This window comes from Dromaius novaehollandiae, chromosome 1 (assembly GCF_036370855.1).
Source record: "Dromaius novaehollandiae isolate bDroNov1 chromosome 1, bDroNov1.hap1, whole genome shotgun sequence".
Taxonomy (NCBI): Eukaryota; Metazoa; Chordata; class Aves; order Casuariiformes; family Dromaiidae; genus Dromaius; species Dromaius novaehollandiae.
The window spans coordinates 192175072-192192133 of NC_088098.1; the positions used below are offsets into that span (position 1 = coordinate 192175072).

The following is a 17062-nucleotide window of genomic DNA, read 5'->3' on the forward strand; positions in this document are numbered from 1 at the left end:
TACTCATGAGTGCTTTTCATTTCTAATGTCTTCTGGTATGAACGTCTGTAGCCACTGGACTCCACTGATACTCCTCGTTCAACCTCTCCTTATTACAGCTAACGTAATACACTATATATTGTTACAAATGGTTACTCATAGATTTAATGGGTAATATCTAGAGGAGAAAATACATCTGCTTACAAATTATGGCTATAGTTTGCTGTTCTCTGACCATGGACTGATGGAACCATTCCAAACTCGTATGCAAATATTAGTAATACTGTTTATGAAAATTTTTTTTGCATCACAAATAAAAGCCAAATGAAGGGCCTATGAGTTTCCAGCTCACAAAATTACCAGGGAGATTTTCAGGACGGTGAGTTCAACATGCTGACTCCTCAGCCGCAGGGACCCTAACAGCTGGCTCCCGTGACCCCAAATACTAGCAGAAATGGCAGATGAAGAGGATTTCTGTAGATTTGCAACCCCAGCCCCGACCGCTGCGTCCCGCCGTGGGCCACCACCCGCGCGTGCTCCGGGGCCTGAGCCGCCAGGAGGCACGGCGGCCGTCTGCCCCGCGTGCCCGTGAGGGCCACGTGAGGAGGCACCTTCCCGCTCCGTCCCCGCAGCAGCAAGAGCTCGTCCGGTGGCCCAAGGCGAGGGCTGGGCGGGTGCCGCCTCGCGTGGCGAAGCCACTGCGGCCGCTTGCTGCCCAGCGGAGCCGCAGCCGCCCATCGCAGGCCCTCTGTCAAGACGCCCGTTTCTGACGCGGCCCCCAGGAAGGGCTGCCCGCCTCTCCCGCGAGGGGCGTCCCGCGGGCGGCCGAGCGGGGCTGCGGGGGGCGGCCAAGCAGCGCAGGCCTGGGCCTGGTGTCCGCAGCCGGGCCTCTGCCCTCCGCGGGCTGCGGGGCTGGGAAATGGCTGCACCCCTCCACGGGAGGGAGGGCTGTGTGCGTGCGTGCGTGCGTGCGTGTGTGTGTGTGTGTGTGTGTGAGGGGTGAACTCTGCGGGTGTGTGTGGGGGCTGTATGACGGGGTGAACGTGTGTGTATGTGGGAGGCACGTGTGGAGGGTGGACTCGTGCGTGTGTGAGAGGGATGGGGTGGACTCCGTGTGTGTGCGCGCACGTGCGCGCAATGGGGTGAACTCTGCATGTGTGGAGGGGTGTGACCATGTCTGACCGGGTGAACTCGTGTGTGTGAGTGCGGGTGTGTGAGAGAGCAAGCGCCTCGGCCAGATGAGGGCCAACTCCGTGTGTGTGTGTAGTGAGGGGTGACTGCGTGTGCGCCGTGGGGGGTGCCGAGGGTGAAGTGCATGTGCGTCTGCCTGTGTGTCAGTGTCACTGTGTGTGTGTGTGTGTGTGTGTGTGTGTGTGTGTGTGTGAGTGTGTGTGAGTGTGTGTGTGTGGAGCGCGGCGGGGGGAGCGCAGGGGCGGGCCAGCGGCAGTAGCGCTGCCTGGCCGCGGTCCAGCCCGGCGCACTAATACAGGCTCGCCGGCTCCCGCCTGACTGACGCCGGCCGGGGCTGCTGCTGCTGCTGCTGCCGCCGCTGCTGCTGCTGCCGCTGCTGCCCTGGCCCCGCCGCCGCCGCCGCGCAGCTGCAGCCGCAGCCCCGCTCCCGCGCGCGGCGCAGCGCAGAGCGCAGCCAGCGCCGTGGCAGGTAAGAGCCGCGCTCCCGGCCGCGTCCCGGCAGGGCGGCCGCGCCGCCGCCGCTCGCCCCGAACTTCCCGCGCGGGGCTGCCCCGCATCCTCGGCCGCGGCGGGGCGGCCCGGCTTCCCCCCGGCTCCCCGGACGCGGGGCCGCCGCCCGCGAGCCCCGTCCCGGCAGGGCGGCGCGGCCGCGCACCTGGGTCCGGCGGCGCGCAGCGGGGTGGGGGGCGGCCCCGCCCGGGCGCGCAGCCGGCAGCGCCCAGCGGTCCGCCGCGGTGCTGCGTGTCCCCCGCGGGCGCCGGCGCCGGCCGCGCTCCGGCGGCGCAGCTGCGCGCAGGCGGGAGGGGGCTGGGGCAGGGGGACCCGGCGCAGGAGACAAACTGACGCCAGGACTGCGAGAAAGGAGGAGCGCGAGGGGGAAGGAGGAAAAAAAAAAAAAGCAGCGTTCTTATGGATGGCTAAACGCTGACAAGTCTTCCCGCTGCTGTGATTTCTTTCCTCCTCGTGTAAGTAGAAAAAAACCCACATGACACGTTTGGAAATACTTTTCCTTTCGGGGGTTATTTTCTGTTCAAGAAATCCCGCTCCTGGACACGCTCCCGAATAAAACAGAGCAGAATTTCTCAGATTTTGTTTTGTATTCCAGCTACAAACCTCGACCTTTTCTTTTCTTTGGCTACAAAGTTAAAACATTAGTTGCTAGCGAGTAACCAATGTTTCCAAAAACAATAGCCCTAGATATGGCAAATTATGAATTAGTATAATTTTATCTCCATGCCCAGGCAGCTCGAAGTGGAATTCAAAGTTCGGTTAATTTGTAACAATTGAGATATTGTATGGTAACTTTCTGTTTTTTCTGCTTTGATTTTATAGGTAAATTTATTTGATACTAGCCAGGTCTGCTTTCAGAGAGGCATTACCGGGAGTGAAAATAAATGACACACACGCACACACTGCTAGTTATTTACGTTTAATAGACCAATGAAAAGGATTTCAGCTCAGAATGGTCAACTTTTCAGTGAATGAGTTCTCCCTGAGTCCCACAGAAGTAGGAAATGATGTGCAAGTCTCTGGCATGTGTTCAAGTTTGTGGCTGTTGGGCAAGGACACTGCAGATAATGCAAGTTTCTGTACTTTGTATCGCAGATGTAAAAATGTTCGGTTTTATATATGCATGCTTTTTGTGTGGTAGGAATAATCTTCTCATCTTCAGGAGTGTAAGCTCAAGAAAGCACTGTAAAATTCTTCCCCTCAGTGATGGTAGGACAAATGTCATCACTCGAACAAACCTCATCCGTTCTAATCCAGCCAGACAACTCCCTTCTGTCAGATTTGATAAGCACCAGTGTCTGGCTGATTCATGTTTGTTTCCTATTAGATTTTTAAGAAGAGTTTGGGGGTGTATTCTTTTTATTTTAAATATTGAGTTCATTTGCCGTAGCAGCTAAAATAAACATGCCCACAAATGTTTTTAAGTGAATTGTATCAAGAAATATAGATTGCATTATATTTACTGAGTTCTACAGTAGTTTCCCATTCTCATCTGGCTCTGTGATGGAGTTGTGTTTTCTTCTCAACTTTGTTATTGTCATTTAAAGTGATAATAATTTGGCAGAAATGGCTGAAATACAGATGAAGTGTATTTTATCATGAGTCGTTATGATAAGCAGGGTTTGTAAAATGGTAGGAGCTGGAGATGGATGCTTTTATTTACATACAGCAAATGATCTGAATACACGCAAAGATTGACTCGAGCTGTCATCTTCACAACTTCGTGAAGAAGTTAATAATTAATATTTTATTAACACACTTACCTGAAGCTAAGAGGCGCATACGTATGTGCCAAATACATGTAGAAGGTGGAGGCATGTTGAGAGGAATCAGAGAGCAGGTTTGGAAGCTGCTCCAACAGGACTCGCTAGCTGTCCCCTATGTTGTCTTCACGGGGTAAAGACAAGGCCTAACCCACTACAATGAGAGTGTAGAAGCGTCAGTATAACATATCACATAATATCAGGACAGCTAGTTCTCCTTTCTCTCCTTTTATTCTTTTACAGTCTTTCTGCATCTCACATTTGAATCCTTAGCTATCCGCTGTTATCAGTGAGAGAGATAGCGTGTCATGTAATCCTCCCTCCTGAATGCTAAAGTGCTTTAATTTTGATGGCCAGGCTAATCTGTCTTGATAAAGTTTTATTTTTCCATTGTTAAATTCAAAGGACAATGACTACTAATTACAAGTGACCTCTAACCAAAACACTAGCTCGAGTTTATCGCTGGTGCTGATACTCGCTAACAGCAATTCCAGCATCAGCTGTACTAGGCACTCTGTTTCAGAGAAACTTAACGGAATAAGGAGAACCAAAAGGGGGAAAAAATATATATGCTGTGGGTAATTTGTCCATTGCAAACAGTGTAATGAAAGTGCCTATGGATTCCATTTGCTGTGCCGTATACCCGTTACAAATAATAATTACAGGGATGAAGAAGAAAGGAAAAAAAATCATAAATATTTTAACTAAAAACAGCACAGCAAAAACATACATACAAAAGGTTGTTATGGTAGACTGCCTGGTTTCCTGCTGCAGGCTGGTATAAAGAATCATTAATGTTATTTTACATTAACAGCAAAAGATAATAATAACAATGACAATTTGAGAGAATCATTGCTTTTCTATTACTGTCTTTGAGAACATTTGTTGTAAGGAAACATTAGACTCTGAATACAGTATAATAAAATTAATTTTTCAAAAATATCCCAAATTATTTCCCATCTTATATTTTTTTATAATGTTTGAATGATAACAGTGTGGGAATTTTACAGATGAGACTGTGAACTGAAGAGTCTAGGGCCCTGTGTGTTTACTAGAGTAGCTGAAAACCTTGTTGTGCTTTTGCAAATGAGTGGATCTAATACACTGTAGGATCAGAGCGCGGACTGAGATCCTGATGACTACATATATGCCTTGAAATCAAAACAGGTGAAACAGTATCTGCCAGAGTTTTGTGGCAGGTATCTGTGATTTTTAGATGAGAGTCGTTCCACAGGACCACTTGCAGGTTTCTGCAAGAGCTATTGCAGTATCTTAGACAGAAGTAGAGTTGAGCAGTTTTCTTTGAGGTACAGCTTGCCCAGACAAGGGCACAGCAAGGACACCGGGGAGGTGGTCACTGAGTGGCGTCAATTTCCCATTTTATACTGTCCCAGCTACCTAAAAACACAAAACAAAAAAGAAGGAGAAAAAAAAAAAAAAAAGAAAATCCAGTAATTGATCTCCCATTTTCTGAAAGACAGCTTTAAGATCTAGTGTTTTTCTCACTGGGAGGCAAAATGCCTTATATCCTTCTCTCCACAACTTGTTTCCTTCCCAATCTCTCTTTCATTGTCAGTAGCACTGCCATCCTTCCCTCTGGCAAGCTTAGCATCATCTTTGACTGTTCTGTTTCCTCACAGGTCTTGATACTCCCAAATGTCTCTTGACACTTTTCGTTCATGTTACTTCTTACATTCCTCCTTCCTTTTGTCTGCAGCTGCCAAAGCATTAGTCCACACTGTGGCAATGTTCCAGCTTGATACTGCAACGTCCCGTTTCCCAACAAGCTCTTTTCTCCCACCTACGTTTTGTTCCCAGTCAGCATGACCCCTGCCAAAATCCTGTCTCTTTTGCTTTTCTTTCTGAAATGTCTCCATGCAGTCTCCCATTCTGGGATCTCTTTACTACTCCTGGTCTTTAAGTTTTGAAGATTTTCCTCATTTCCAGAGTTCTCTAGAACTGTTGGCCTCAAACTTGCGGTCCACTGGAAGACAGAAATGAGGAGGGGGAAAAAAATTAACAGACCCATGGGTCATTACAGTTTGTTCTGCTTCAGGCTTCCTTTCACCCTCATTACCTGGCTACAATAGGAACAAGATTGGGCATTTCTTGGTAATTGTTATTTTATGTTTGTTCTGTCTTATATTGTACTTGATCATGCAGCTGTGCAGTAAACAAAACAAGGCAGAGAGCTATTGGTGGTGGTACCCTTTCCATAAGGTGGTGTTTGCTAATAGCAAAGTTCCATGTAATTAAGAACACTTATAATGCAAATAATTGTGCTACTGAAGTCAATACATTTCAACAAAGCCTAATCATTTTTTGCATTTTTTGATGTGCCTTTCTTTAACGAAAATTCCTTTTTTTTATGCATTCCTGCATAGCATTTCTCATCCACAGAGTTCAGAGTGCTTTGCAAAGGAAACATTGTCAGGATACCTGTATGACAGATGGAGAAATTGAGGCACCTGAGGGAAAATCATTTACCCAGAGGCCTATAGCAGGAACAGAAATGGCAATCTCCTGATCCCGCATCCTGCCCTGTAGGTTCAGAACTGACCAAAGCCACAAGCAGTTCACTTGACTTTTCAAGACCTCCCTTACGGCTTCCTGTTGGCCTGGCCTACCCAAACCTCCTTGTCTCCATCAAATTACTGTGACCCAGCTGCCAACATGCAGTTTCTTACCCTGCAGCACATATGAGGTAGCTAATTTATCTCTCTTTCATCAAGAGATCTTGAATTACTTCATGAAGAGCATCGGGCCTCCACAGGGACATCTAGAGTAGAGAAGCAGAAGTTCATTCCCATGCAAGGCAGCGGCTTGTGGCTCCCATGCCTGCCCTGCTGCTTCTCCTATGACACTTGTGCTGGGACCTGCATTTCTTGGTGGGAACCTGTGTGGTACCCTAAGGCTGGATGAGGCAGAGCTGAGGGGAGAGGAAGAAGAGAAACAGACTTGCAGAGATAGGAAGAAGGATTCTCTCTTCCCGTTTCTTTTAAAGACTCGGGGCTCTATTTTTGACTCTTGCTTTGCATCTTGGGTTTTCTGAAGCTGTGTGTTATCACAGCATGCCGTCTTACATGCTAAAGTGAATCCAGCTATCATTTTATACTCACAGGCTCAAATCTAGGCATATGAAGCCTGTTTAATCTCATAAGCAGAAGCGTTCTGGTTTGCAGAGAAGCTGAGTACCTACAGTTTCAGCTTAAGTCCCTGGGAATGGCCGGCCATCTCCTCCTTTCCCCCCACAGGAGGGGACTAGGTAGACAAGTTCTTGCTCCTTTTGTTCTTAGTCCTGTTCTTGTGAAATAACTTCCATAGAGAGTCCAAGCATATCCAGATGTTCTTCAGGAAAAATGCCCCAATGCTATTGCTTGGGGGTATTGACCAAAGCAATCCATGTTGCCAAATCCCATCTTCACATAGGCAAACCCCAGTAATCTTGGTGCTCATCTGTCCCCCACACTCTCTTTCTTGCAGTTCTCCAAGAGGTAGGCCCTGTGGATACTCCACCCTTTCTCCCCCCTGCAGGGTTTCACAAGCCACTGAGGGCTCAATTAGCACAGATTACTGCGGATGTTCCTGCAGGAGAGCCTATATGTCAATCTTATTGCATTAGCAATTTCCCACAGTGATGCACAATGAAAGCCTTTTAGGAAAAACAGATTTGAATGCAATATGGTTTGAACACAATGAAATGCTAATGTGATTCCATGGAAAACTGCTAACATGATATATATGGAAAGCCTTTGTGCGTGAAATTTACCCCCTATATGTACTTGCCTAGGCTTTCTCACTGGGGAGGAAGGGAAGGAGGACAGCAGTATAGCTGCTTCCTCTCTAGGCCTGCTGTCAGTCCAACTGGAAACACTTCTGGAAGTTCTTTCTCTGGTGTATTTTATTGACAAGCTCCATCTATATTTTGTGTGCCAAGCAGTGTGTTGCATTCAGTGATGTCAAATCATGTCTTCTACAAAAGGTGCCTGCTATGTTAACGCTACAGTGACTAACCTTTCGGGCAGAACTCCTGGATGGCTCCTTCTCTCTGGGACTGGGTGTTAGGCATGGGGCCTCTGTGCTAGGCCATAGCTACGAGTGGGTCTTCTAGGAGTGCTTCTGTGGAGATGAGGATTTTGTAGGCAACAGACTCCCCAGCTAACTCCAAGTGTTGCAGTTTATCTCTGGCTTTGTGACATTAGATACCTGGCGCAACCAGTCAGCAGATCTCAAAAGCATGACATACGGTCCTAGCTTTGGGAGAACCAGTTGCCAAAGCCTCATCGCCAGGATGAGACCTTGCAGATCTGCCCGAAAGGAGCCAGCCTCCCTTCATTTCTGTGTATTCCAGCAGGAAATGAAGATATTAGGCACCTGGCTGAACTTCACAGAGCTGGGCCTCAGATCTGCTGTTAGGTAGATAGGATGTCTTACCATACAACTAGAAGAGAACATTTGCTTTATCTGTTTCGTTTGCTACCACTGTGCAAGTACAATTACAGCTTAGAAAGTGCATTCCTTTCTAGCAACTTAATACACCAAACTTTCAGGATTGCCTCCCCATCAGGCTTGCATGCCACATCCTAGGTGAAGTAATTGTTCTTTACACGTATTCTTATTCACAACATTCTGCACATCTATGTCTAAGCAAATCCTTTTCCTAAAATGGGTATTTGGGAATTGCTCCAAGAATGTCAGTGATTGATAACAAGGATTACAGGATCCGATTAGTGTGGATATAAACTTCAGGCCAGCAATGAAGCTGGAATTCTTTTCTAGTCCTCTTCTTCCTTTGTGAAGTGTTTGTTCTGGAGGCACTTGGCTACATGCTTTGTATTAGAGACGAGTCAGCGTTTATTTTAAAAGCAGGAACTCTATTTTTTGCGTATTTCCAACTGTTCCATTTTTAGAAACACCGATGGGCTTTGCTAAACTTTCTCTGGGAATGGTGGGTATGTGAGGAATGCAGGACTCTGACTGTCTATAAAATGGGGATAACCAAAGCCATAAGAAGGCATTTTGGCTCCCCAGGGCAGGTTGATGCACCCCCCGTCATATCCCACTGCCCCTTCGTTCTCCTGTAAATACCTCCTCAGAGTTTCTCTGTGGCATGTTTGCTCCGTAGTCTCTGCCTCTCTTGGGTGGAGGCACTTGAGAGCTTCGCCAGAGCTACTGGTCTGAGCAAACCACCCACAGTGAGGGCTAACACAGGGACTGGGTGAATTGCTCTTCCTTGTGCCTGGGGGGAGTGGGGTGCAGGGCTGAGAAGAGGATGTATCCCTGTGGGTTTGCATCTCCGAAACTTCAGTATGGCCCAGCCAGGGAACACTGTGTGGTTCACTCCATATAAACATCACAGTCACTGGTTTCCTTTAAAAATTAATACTGAGGAAGAAAGTGCAGTCAAAGAGAGATCACAGTGATAAACTGGTCCAGTTTCATATTTTTGTACAGATTTTTTGCTGTGACATTTTGTGTGGCATGTGATGCCTTCAAATATTGTGGGAGATTTTCAAAGAGACAAATCAGGAAGATGTTGCAGTCCTCTGTTCTCTGTAAGCACGTTTATGCCAAACAGTGGGATGCAGGTAGTGCTGCCTGAGCTAGCCTTAGGGCTGAAACCAGCATAGCCATGTTAGGGCAGTGCTGCACCTGAAGAGAGGGGCTCTTTTGCTTGGTCATAGCAGAGGGTCATAGGGCTGGATGGGTTCTCACGGAGTCTTCTGGTCTCTTCTCCTTCCCCAAGGCAGCATAGGTATTCCTAATGGATATGTGTAATCTATTCTCTCCCACCTCCAACAGTGCAGCCTTTGTAGCCTCCCAGGTAACCTATCCCTATGCTTAGCTCTCTGCTATTAATACATTTTGCCTGTTGCCCCTTGCTGTAGTTTAAGCCCATTATTTCTTGTCCTGTCCATGGATGTGGACATGAAAGACAGATTGTTCCTTTCCTACTTGTAGCAGCCTTTGACACATTTGAATATTGTTACCATATCCATTCCCCTTCTTTCTCCCCGTTTTAAGGCATATTAGCACAGCACTGCTGATTTTGGGACTGGAATGATTAAGTCTTCATGCTGCTGTGCTGTCATGTAGATGTGCTAGCTCAGGTCAGTCCCATCGCAGGAATTTGTACATCCCTTCCCAATTAGGCAGCATGGACATACCAAATGTGAGCTGGGTGCCTGATTATGTTTTGTGTCTGAATTGACACCTCTTGCACAAGGCTGTAAGTTTATAGCCTATGGAAATTTATGTGGACACGTTAGGGTGTGCAGCTCACATACCTGAATCAGTCCTTCTTTAGACCAAATGAGAATGCTATTCCTGTCAAGAGAAGCTGGATGATGCTGAGTACATGAGGTAATATTTGAATGATTCTACAAGCTCAGAGAAGTTATTAGGAAGTCATACATATTTAGACACTGGCATCAAGCTTTGTCCTCATTTTATCCTGGAGGCAGTGAATTCAGTGAAGACTCCACAGTCTAGAAGAGTGGCCAAAGAAGCATGAAGTGCTGAGGGATTTGTTCTTCGATATTGATGGCTTCACATAAAGTTCAGCCTAGAAAAGCTTTCAGAACAAGCTTGAAATAACAAGAAAATGAGTTTCAGGAGTTTGCATTATTCATTTAAGCTTATAGGAATAAACAATGAGATGTTGCCAGGGCTGTGTGAAACACGGATAAATTTGAGTCTCAAATGTTTTACCTCATATCATTGCAGCTGTTTTCAATTGGAGCAGTTCAGGGTCAAACCAGGAAGAAATTTAGTTTCATAATTAAAAAAAAAAAGCCTTCCTTACATCCCATTTAATTAAAATCCTGGGTGACAGGTTCTGTGGTTGTGGAAGAACTTGGTAACACGGTGATGAATATTTCATTCACTGTATTTTGTTGGGTGCAAAAGGCAGAGGTTTCAGATAGGTTCATAACATCACCCTTGTCTTGCTAGTCCCAATCACAGCAAGAAGTCCAGGGAATCCCAAACTATGTCCGGGGTACCAAGAGCGGAACAGGAGCCTTTTCAAGGTGATTCACATGTGTCAAGGGTAACATATCACTGCTGGTCCTGAGCCATAAGTGGATCACTGGAGCAGCAGTAACTCTGCATATTCAGCTCAGGTATGCATTTCCATGCCACTCTTCAGGAATAAACACCTGTGTGAAAGCCCTGTCTGCCCAGCTCCAATCTGTTACCAGGATTTGTGCTTCAGACTCAGGGTGTGGGAGCAGGCTCAGGACAAGGTTGGTGAAGTTTCTCACTCAAATGAGGCCTGAGTATGTGTGTAAGCATTCCTTTTTTTTTTTTTTTTTTTTAATTCTCTTTCTCTTGCTAAGGTGTGGAAGATCCACACAGCAAATGGCAGTGACATGGCAGCCCAGGAAGTTCTTTGCTGACCTGCACTCCTAGGTTTACACCGACTGCTGTCTGTTGGACACATTTGAAACCCCATCAAGACTTGATCGCAGAAATACTAGCTCTGAGAAAACCCACATGCTTTTATTTTTCATAGTAACTAGAAGTACCTAAATCAGTGCTAGGTAATAAATAAATGCATGTTCACAACTGGCCATTTTATGTTGTTTGACTGGAATCACTTTCTCCCAATTCTGTGATGATTTAGTCGCTGAGCTGCAGACTTCTAGCTGTAACTGTCTCACTGTTCCATTTTCCAGCCGTGTGCAATCTCCAAGAACTGCACAGCTTATGTCTAGACGACCCTCTGAGAAATCTCCCTCTGTGGCCTTGCTTAGCTGTTGCAATGACACCAAGACTGATGATGTCAGCCATTTGCTAGACTGATAGCCCTGCCTCTCACAGCTCAGTTAGCCGAGGTAGGCTCCGAGGGTGGGGGCAGAGTCTCGAAGTTTTATTCTGAGACAAGATGCATGCACACACGTCCACATGCATGCACACACATGCATATGCACAGATACACTCTGCGGGGAGGCTGGGCCCAGTGCTTTTTATACAGCTGTTTTTTAAGCCTGTTTTCACTGACATAAATGCATTCTCCCTTTTTGACTTTAACACAAAGCTTAATGTGAAATTTAACCAGAACTGACGCAATTCCACCACTAAGCCCCTCAAAACTGAATTAGAAGGGAACTTCAGTAGCTCATTGGCCTGCACAGACATTCTGCTGAGGGAGGATGAGAGTCTTTCCCATCCCAGTGGATCCTTTTTCATTATCCCAAAACTAAGTTTCCGGAAGTCTTTCCATAGTGGAGGTGTCAGTATGCTGCCGCATTATGCGGTATGTTTAATTTCCATGAACTCTGGAACTCGTCTTACTGACTTCAGCAGTAGGCACCTGTAAGGACTGTGAGTGAGTACCTGGCTCACCATGATGGTCTTTCATCTGCTTTCTCTGTTCTTGCCGTGTCAGGCTCTTTAATAGCACAGCACAAGTTACTGCAGTAGAGTTCCTAGAGGAACATGTTTCTCCTGTTGACCTGAGGATTTTCAGGCTAATTTTACACCAGGCAGTGATAAATGGGGTTTAGGAATAGGAATAAGTATTCCAGTCCCTTCTACTCTGTGTCCATGTTGTTGGGTCCTAGCCTAGCGGTCATTCGGACTTGAGGTGGGATTCATCTCACTCAATATTAGCTGTATACAGTGCCTGTTTCTGCTGAGTTTTTTTAGGTGTTCACTTTTGGGCAGAACGGTCCATATCCTGTACAAGCTTGTTTTTTCTACATGCATATTTTTCTCAAGTACGTATTTAGGGAGTTCAGGGTGACTAGATCAGATACGGGTATTAACAATGTGGACATGTCTCTCTGGCCAAGTAAATCCCACCCAAACGCTGCTTCCATACTAATAAATTAAATGTGGCGGGGACTGTTCTTGGCCTGGAGGCCAAATGGCATGGAGTGGCCTGCTTCCATGCTATGAACTCTTTCAGTCTCCAAAACGGGGTGGCTATTCCATGTAGTCCCAGAGAAGGAAAGTGTGTTAAGGATGTAACCTGAATGGTGTATGACTCATACTCATGGTTGTACATCATTCTGTCACTGAGAGAGAGAGAAGTGGCCAGACCAGAACTTTCATAATGGTATGGCCCTGGGCTTGATACATTTGTTGGGATATGGAAAAAAATGCAATGCTTCCCTTCCCACCCTCCATTCTCAAGCGATTAGCATCAAGAAACATGATGGATCATCGACACTGCAGATATGTCAAATGTGGTTTTAAAATGTTTCAGAGTTGGAACTTTCCAGTGCAGTAGGCAAGTTGCCTGATACAAAAGGCATACATTTTAAGCAACCACTGTCCTAAAAGATCGTTTAAATTAAATTGTAAATTAACATCTCTATCTCTACAGCCCTGGAGCAGAGTGGCTGCCTAGGTATTTCATAATGGAGTATCTAAGCCTAGCAACACATGGCATAGTCTGCTGGATAGTGTGCAGTATTATGTAATTTAATAATATTAAAGTATGGTGTCCTGATAATAATATTATTTGAAAGTTGTTTACTACATTTAATACCATTTATATTTTGTGTGTCACTTGGATTTTGGGAAAAAAGATTTTAGAAGAAACTAGAGGGCGCGCGGTAGGAAATTGCGCAATATACTTATCTGAGACTACATCACATGGTCTGCAAAGCACTGCTTTTGCTTTTATACACATACCCTTGGCAACTCTCCCACTAGCAACAATAGTGCTCAGACTCATGCTGATGTCACTGTTGAGTTATTTAATTTGACTGAACGAGATTAATGTGTTTATTTAAAACCTTGGTCAAAATGGAAAAGAAAATCTCAGGACAATACTTTTACATGAACATGTATGTTCTCATATCTGATGATTGTAATGTTGCATTAACTTATCGGAGCAGTTGTTTACACACACTAACGCCCGGGAGACCCCCTCAGATAAGAAATGTGAGCCATTTTCCCTGTCAGCCTGGAGCAGAGATTTTTACACCACTACTGGTGCTGTGGGCTTTCATCCCAGGCTTTCTCTGCTTCCTGTTCCTGCTTTCAGCTCTGACCCACAGTGATTCCCGCACCGTTCTGCTTTCTCACATGAGGATGGGGTTTAGTGCAGCCACGTAATGACAGCGGTGCGGAGGCATTTGGAAACTAGCAGATTCTTCTGATGTTTTGATACTGGCTGAGGAATATACAGCTCCGCTGTAAGGGCTACCTGGAAGGAGCTGGCTTGGGACTTTGTAGGCTGACCCTGCTCTCATAAAGGCTGGAGACTGTCTGCCTCAATTTTCTCTGCATTATGTTTTACAAGCAGTTTGATGGTTTTTCCCTGTGACAAATCATTCTGAACTAATTTATTTTGTTCTCACATGTACCCTCTAAGTGTTTGGATTAAACTTCAGTTTTGACTAAAAAGTGTTAGTAGCTATCCAGTTAAATACTCCAGGTCATTGTAATTTTACAGATACACAGAATAAAAGTCTTGAATTTAAAGTTTCTTTTTGCTTGCCAGGGCAAATTTGGTCCTTCCCATGGAACTGATTACTGATCGTTAAGCAAACCAAGTGAAGTGATTTCTTACTCACTCTGTCATGAGCCTCTCCTGACAGTTGTAGACAATTGCCATATACACAAATTAGCAATGTAGAAATTGCATAACCCAGAGCTTAATGCTCTGTAGTGGATGCATTAAGCAATGGGTACCTGTTCTTCCTTCCAGTTTTGTAGTTACCTTGTTCATATTTTCATGCTATCTCCCATCCCCTGCTGCTCGGAATGTGAATCTCTCGGGTGAACACCAGCTGCTGCTGGGACTTGTGACAGGCCAAAGAGTTGCTTTTCTGCTTTCTCGTCTTATGTGGGACAAAGTGCTTCCTTTTCCCTTGCACTGTGGAAGGATTTTGGGAATATGAGCACCTGCTCTCACCATTGCTGCTATCACGGAAGAAGGGAGAAAGCTCAATAGGTTCATATATGTCTCTATTTCTCAAGGTGCATCTTATGGGGTAACACAAATGGGCTTGGGACTGGGCAGGTGAACAAAACAGAAAGGCTAGGAGGAAATGAGCTCTAGTGAATCACTGGTCCCCAGCAGACATGGCATGTTGCATAGGAGGCTCTCTGATGCCCTGGCTACATGGGCTCATCCTGCAGCATGCTCCAGATTTGTGAGGGTATCAGATTAAACCAAGGAGCCAGGCTTTGGCATTGTCCTTGCCCTGCTGTCTCAATATATTGTACCTATGTGTGCACTCAGTGTCCCCAGGTGTCCACTGGACTCTTAAAAGAGCTGTGCGTTGAAGGAACATCAGAATAATATGGTTTCTGAAGCCCTGCTGTTCCCAACGCAGGGTGCTGTCTCCCAGTGTCTTCTCAGTGACCGCATGTAAGTAGTGTTCGGGACTGTGACCAGGCATTTGCTGGTGGGAGGTGAGCAGGGCCCACCTCCTCCCACAAGGATGGAGTAGAGCAGTCATGGAGCTGCTTCTTTGGAGGTACCTATTTGAGAAGCTGTCCCCATCTCCTAGTTTAAGTGCCATCTGTATTGTTCAGTCCTTTGGACTTGATATGCACAGGGGGTCTGCAAAGTTTATTTAAAGTAGTAAATAGCTTGACATACGAGGACATTTTTCCTTAGAGTTCCAGTCACTGGAAATACGTCATTTTCAGCTAAAATTAGACTGGCTCCAGCTACATTTAAAAAAGGAGGAAAAAAAAAAACCTCAAGAGCTAAACTCTTTCTGTTGGACGTCCTCAGATGTAGCAACTCCTAGCAGAAATAACTCAAGATCCATCCAGCACGAATTGTATCCAGAAGTCTGCGATTTTCATCCAAAAAGCTTTGAACTGTTGGAGACAGCCAAGCAGACTGGCTAGGCAAACAAGTCTTTCTCTTGCATGTGAGAGAATGTAAATAATCTTAGAGAATAACGATAGATCTTTCAGAGGTACTAAATGAAAATTGGGAATAGTTGAATTTTAAATGAGATTTGCAGTTAATGTTTTACAACTGTTGACAATAGAATGAGATTTGAGGAGCAGAGGGGGAGCTGAATTCGGAAAAATACTCTACTCATTAGTCCCATCAGATTTGATATTACAGGTTTAATTTTATAAAAGATGCTTTAGCTGAACCTTCACCCACCAACTTAAAAAAAAAAGCACATTTTTTTTTTGCAGTGAATATAACCCCAACCTTCCAACACTTTGCTTAGTGCATTAAACTCTAAACACAAATGAAAGTGAGTAGACACTTTATGCTTTCTGAGGTCCAACTTTAAAATGAGTGTGGAGGGCAGTGGGGAGGAGAGACTTGGACCCAAAATAAAGAGCAGAAAACAAACAGAAAACCATTGAAAATTAAATGCACATTTTGAATAATTTCTCTTTCAAAGGAGTTTTGTTAAAAGAAAAATGAAGGGAGCATGTGAAGCCTAACTATATATTTTGTTGTTATTCCAGGCTTCATCAGCAGTTTCTTGATGTTTGTAAAGTTCTGAGATCTACCCTGCTGGAGTACTTGTAACCAGCACCTGAGATTACAAAAACTTATGTGTGGAAGAACCTCTCTTTGAAGGAAGCTGCCATCTGAGCATTGTGAAAACTCCATCCAGGCCTTGGAAGGCAGGAGAGCAAATTGTGCTTCTGTTGACGCTGGTGTGTAATATCTGCTTCTTATGCACTCCAGCACCCCTATCAGCTCCTTGTTCTCCTTCACCAGCCCTGCAGTGAAAAGACTGCTGGGCTGGAAACAAGGAGATGAAGAGGAAAAGTGGGCAGAAAAAGCTGTTGATTCCTTGGTGAAGAAATTAAAGAAGAAAAAAGGTGCCATGGAAGAACTGGAAAGGGCTCTGAGCTGCCCTGGTCAGCCCAGTAAATGTGTCACGATCCCACGTTCCTTGGATGGGCGGCTGCAGGTGTCTCACCGCAAGGGGCTCCCCCACGTCATATACTGCAGAGTGTGGCGCTGGCCTGATTTACAGTCTCACCATGAATTGAAACCACTGGAATGTTGTGAGTTCCCATTTGGCTCAAAGCAGAAAGAAGTGTGCATTAACCCCTACCATTACCGGCGGGTGGAAACCCCAGGTAATTATAACACCTGCAAATGATTCACAACTCTATTAGCTCTTGCACTGGCAGGTCTATACTTGGTGTGTCGTAATGAGGCCTACTCTGAAATCGGAAAAGGCCGGCTCTGTTTGCTGGACAGACCCCGAACCTTTTCTGCCCAGAGGCATCCCGGATCAAGGACCAGGGCCAGTTCTGTGCCTGGGGTCCTCGCTCCCGGCCCGGAGCGGCGGAGCCCCCACAGCGCCGGATCTTGTCCAGGGTGCTGAAAACAGCCTTTGTTTCCACAGATGGGGGTGCCAGCTGCCCTGCGAACCCTCCTTCTGCAGACTGGTGTTGCCGATATGGCCATTTGCTTGAAATCTAGGCAGCGAGTCTTACGACCTTGGCTGCATTTATGCCTCATTCTCTGAAAACCAAAAATTGGCTCATTAATCTACAGGAAAAATGTCCCACCAGCTCTCTCTTTAGAAATTACAGTTGTAGTCAGTGAATTCTTCCTAAAATGCCTGATGGCCTGTCTTCAGTGAGATTTACATATCCAGATGGATAGTTTATGTGAAAGCACTCCCCCAAGTTCTCATAGAACTTTGAATTTTCCA

General features: G+C 45.7%; 1 protein-coding gene across 3 annotated transcripts in view; it reads left to right on the forward strand.

Moving 5' to 3' along the window:
• Positions 1 to 1093: 1093 nt before the first annotated feature.
• SMAD9 (SMAD family member 9) overlaps positions 1094 to 17062 on the forward strand; it is a 42569-nt gene continuing 26600 nt past the window's right edge. Inside the window, exons 1-2 of one of the 3 annotated variants that reach the window (XM_064504919.1) lie at positions 1094 to 1639; positions 15852 to 16478. In XM_064504919.1, the coding sequence (XP_064360989.1) occupies positions 16067 to 16478 (412 nt within the window). In that variant the 5' untranslated portion in view covers positions 1094 to 1639; positions 15852 to 16066. Of the gene's footprint in view, positions 1640 to 1885; positions 2136 to 15851; positions 16479 to 17062 lie in introns of those variants that run through there. The other 2 variants (XM_064504918.1, XM_026098311.2) reach the window with 2 other exon arrangements.